The 4,565-nt window shown below is 32.3% G+C and overlaps 1 protein-coding gene across 1 annotated transcript in view; it reads right to left on the bottom strand.

Moving 5' to 3' along the window:
• Positions 1–536: 536 nt before the first annotated feature.
• Positions 537–4,565, bottom strand: part of LOC106471287 (protein SSUH2 homolog) — a 16,080-nt gene continuing 12,051 nt past the window's right edge. The window contains exons 7-8 of the mRNA XM_022399898.1: positions 2,215–2,402; positions 537–688 (exon numbers count right to left, since the gene is read on the bottom strand). Of these exons, the coding sequence (XP_022255606.1) occupies positions 554–688; positions 2,215–2,402 (323 nt within the window). The 3' untranslated portion in view covers positions 537–553. The remainder of the gene's footprint in view (positions 689–2,214; positions 2,403–4,565) is intronic.

Here is a 4,565-nt window from a genome sequence, read left to right on the forward strand (position 1 = left end):
TTTGTCCTTTGTTGAAACACCATACGTTGGTAACAAAGATAATGTTTTCTACACATTCGTCTGTTCGCCATTATTTTGTCCTTTGTTGAAACACCATACGTTGGTAACAAAGATAATGTTTTCTACACATTCGTCTGTTCGCCATTATTGTGTCCTTTGTTGAAACACCATACGTTGGTAACAAAGATAATGTTTTCTACACATTCGTCTGTTCGCCATTATTTTGTCCTTTGTTGAAACACCATACGTTGGTAACAAAGATAATGTTTTCTACACATTCATCTGTTCGCCATTATTGTGTCCTTTGTTGAAACACCATAGGTTGGTAACAAAGATAATGTTTTCTACACATTCGTCTGTTCGCCATTATTTTGTCCTTTGTTGAAACACCATACGTTGGTAACAAAGATAATATTTTCTACATGTTTATCTGTTTCTCGGTGTTATTCGTTTTGTTTAAATATATTATCATACATTTATCACGACGATAATGCTTTCTGCAGATTTAAAAGTCTATTTTTTGTTATGCCTTTGGTTGAAATATTTTGATTACTTACCGTTGTTGTCCCCTACCAAGACAGTGATTACACATATCGTCATGATGATGATGGTGGTCGTTATCATGATGATGATGATGATGACGAACTGAGTGAGTGTGACCACTCCCATTACACCAGGTACAACAGATCTGCAAGTAAAAACAAGTAAATGCAGATACAGGAAGTGTTGTTCTTTCAGTATAAAAACTCCATTATGGACTTTTAACATGAAATTGTATGATGTTCTGTACTACTTTCAGTGTAAAAACTCCATTATGGACTTTTAACATGAAACTGTATGATGTTCTGTACTACTTTCAGTGTAAAAACTCCATTATAGACTTTTAACATGAAACTGTATGATGTTCTGTACTACTTTCAGTGTAAAAACTCCATTATGGACTTTTAACATGAAACTGTATGATGTTCTTTACTACTTTCAGTGTAAAAACTCCATTATGGACTTTTAACATGAAACTGTATGATGTTCTTTACTACTTTCAGTGTAAAAACTCCATTATGGACTTTTAACATGAAACTGTATTTTGTTCTCTACTACTGGAGGAAGATCAAACCACAGTGTTAACTAAAAACAGTTGGAAATGGTATTCCTTTTGAAACTTTTCAAGACGTTTTGCACCAGTATCTGGTGTTTTTCAACAACTCTTTATCAAAATAACTTAAAAATTCACAGTTTAAAAGAGGGATTTTTACATTAATTGAGGCTAAAAAAAAATATATATATAAAGAAAAAAGTAAATGAATATAAAATACGTATAATTTTTGGATCATATACATACACTAAGTTTATTTAAGATATTTAACAACTGGATGGTTCTTTTGATGACATTAATTGATGGTCTTAACCACTGATCGGATTTTTTGGTGACGTTATTTGGTGGTCTTTAACCATTGATTTGATCATGGAATAATGGTGGCTGTGTCTTTTGATGACGTTAATTGATGGTCTTTAACCACTGGCTGGGTCATTGAATAATGGTGGCTGGGTCTTTCGATGACGTTAAATGATGGTCTTTAACCACTGGATGAGTCAATGAATAATGGTGGCTGGGTCTTTTGATGACGTTAATTGATGGTCTTTAACCACTGGATGGGTCATTGAATAATGGTGGCTGGTTCTTTTGATGACGTTAATTGATGGTCTTTAACCACTGGATGGGTCATTGAATACTGGTAGCTGGGTGTTTTGATGACGTTAATTAATGGTCTTTAACCACTGGATGAGTCATTGAATAACGGTGGCTGGGTCTTTTTATGACGTTAACTGGTGGTCTTTAACCATTGATTTGATCTTTTGATGACGTTAGTTGATGGTCTTTAACCACTTATTGGGTCTTTTGATGACGTTAATTAATGGTCTTTAACCATTGATTGGGTCTTTTGATGACAGTAACAGGTGGTCCTTAACCATTGAGTTGATCTTTTGATGACGTTAATTGAGGGTCTTTAACCATTGATTGGGTCTTTTGATGATATTGGTCGTTGATTAACAAATAGTGTTACTGCTTCAGAGAATATTTCAAATGGAGATTGGAGACATAATTCATTTTACTACGGACATAAAACTCTACAAATCTAAACTTGATAAAAGGTATTTTAGCCGTTTCCCAAAACAAATGAAAAAAATTGAAAGTTTTACTATAGTTTAAGTTACCTGTCCAAGCCCTATACAACGAGAGCACCTTTGCCGTCCATTCCCGATGCATGCGTGGCACATCTTTGCATAAGCAGTGTGAGGGATCTCAAGCTTGATCTGTTCGTTGATGAACTGTTTACTTGGATTAACTGGCACATCCCAAGGAGATGGAGCTGGACCATTCATTGCAGTGTCCAAATGCCTTCCTGTTGTGAGTCAAAGAGATATCTGATGCACGTAATTAACAATTGTAATTAGCACTAACATGTCTGCAACGTTACAAGCTCCCTCTATATATAAGCTTTGAAATGAAAGCGACCATCCTTCCTTGATGTATCTGGTAATTAATTCAGTCAGTACGTAACTTTGTCCAAGATTTTGCCTATTGTCCAGGGTTTATTCCAATTTTATAAATTTATTTAAAATTCTACAAATTTTAAAAAGATAGAACACATATTCATATTTAGAATTATATTCAAGTAAGTACAGTTATAAATATCCAACCATTTGTTTAGAAAATAAATATATTTACTTTTGTGAAGTTAACCATATTATGTCCTAAAAACCTTAAATTTATTCCAAAATTGTAGAGGGAAGAACCATAGTTATTTCTCTGATGAGTTCTGGATTTTTCTTTTTCGAAATACGACCAACTTCTTTTAACTTATAGGTTTCGATACGTTAAGCCTATAAATAATCACACTTAGCATCACGTATCAATTAGGGTAACAGCTATCTGATTGCAGCTTGATTATAAAACAAAACAAGTACGTAGTACACATTCAATCCACTAGAGCGCATACTCTGACAAATAAGAAGAAGGCTAGCTTAATAAATTCACGAAATGTGTAGTTGTGATTTAGTATATTTTATTTAAATTGTAACACTTAGTTTCACCTTGAAATCTTGTGCACAGTCTGTTAATTTTAGCCGAAACATTAACGTACAAAATATATTTATTGTCTTTGAACAAATGACATTTTGTCTAAACATAGTGTTAGAAGGCCTATAATTTTTGTCGAAAATTAAGGGTGTTTGCAGAGTTTTACTATACAGAAGCTGCTAGTCTAGTTGGATATTTATTTTTCACAGCATTTCCAAAAAAATGATGTGCAGGACGAAGGCTCGAGGTTCGATACGGCGATGAAAAAATTCCATGGTTCACACTATTTACTAAATAATAACCCTGTATGCGGCAGATGTTATTTACTGGTTGACTTGCTCAGTTCAGCAGTTCTAAACTACGGACGGCTAAGCCTTAACCTTGGGGTTTTTAACCTGACAGATTAGTCCATGTGTATTTAATTAATGTAAAATGTACGTTGAAAATAAATATTAAAATAGTCTTTACTAGCTTCAAATCTCCATGTGTTATCTTTAGACCAATAATAGAGGCAACTTTACTAGATCAAAACTTTATATTAGCTCTAGACTTAGAACATGCTCAACACGGTATAGAGTAATAATAGAGACAACTTTACTAGATCAAAACTTTATATTAGCTCTAGACTTAGAACATGCTCCACACGGTATAGACCGATAATAGAGGCAACTTTACTAGATCAAAACTTTATATCAGCTCTAGACTTAGAACATGCTCCACACGGTATAGACCAATAATAGCTGCAACATTACAACATTAAAACTTTATATCAGCTCTAGACTTAGAACATGCTCCACACGGTATAGACCAATAATAGCTGCAACATTACAACATTAAAACTTTATATCAGCTCTAGACTTAGAACATGCTCCACACGGTATAGAGGAATAATAGCTGCAACTTTACTAGACCATAACTTTATATCAGCTCTAGACTTAGAACATGCTCCACACGGTATAGAGGAATAATAACGGCAAGTTTTCCAATTGAATTAAAAGATTAATTATTCTGTTTTGTGATTGATAGCGAAGGCTGAGTATTGTTCTCTATAACTTTTGATATATTGTATGTTTGTGTTGTATTGTATGTAAAAAAGTTTATTTGTTTGTATTGTATTGTATTGTATGTAAAAAATGTTTATTTGTTTGTTTGTATTGTATGTAAAAAAGTTTATTTGTTTGTGTTGTATTGTATGTAAAAAAATTTATTTGTTTATTTGTATTGTATGTAAAAATTTATTTGTTTGTTTGTATTGTATTGAGGGTAAAAATGTTTATTGGTTTGTTTGTATTGTATTGTATTGTATGTAAAAATGTTTATTTTTGTTTGTATTGTATTGTATGTAAAAATGTTTATTTGTTTGTTTGTATTGTATTGTATGTAAAAATGTTAATTTGTTTGTTTGTATTGTATGTAAAAATGTTTATTGGTTTGTTTGTATTGTATTGTATGTAAAAATGTTTATTTGTTTGTTTGTATTGTATTG

The sequence above is a fragment of the Limulus polyphemus genome, unplaced genomic scaffold (genome assembly GCF_000517525.1).
Source record: "Limulus polyphemus unplaced genomic scaffold, Limulus_polyphemus-2.1.2 Scaffold4518, whole genome shotgun sequence".
NCBI lineage: Eukaryota > Metazoa > Arthropoda > Merostomata > Xiphosura > Limulidae > Limulus > Limulus polyphemus.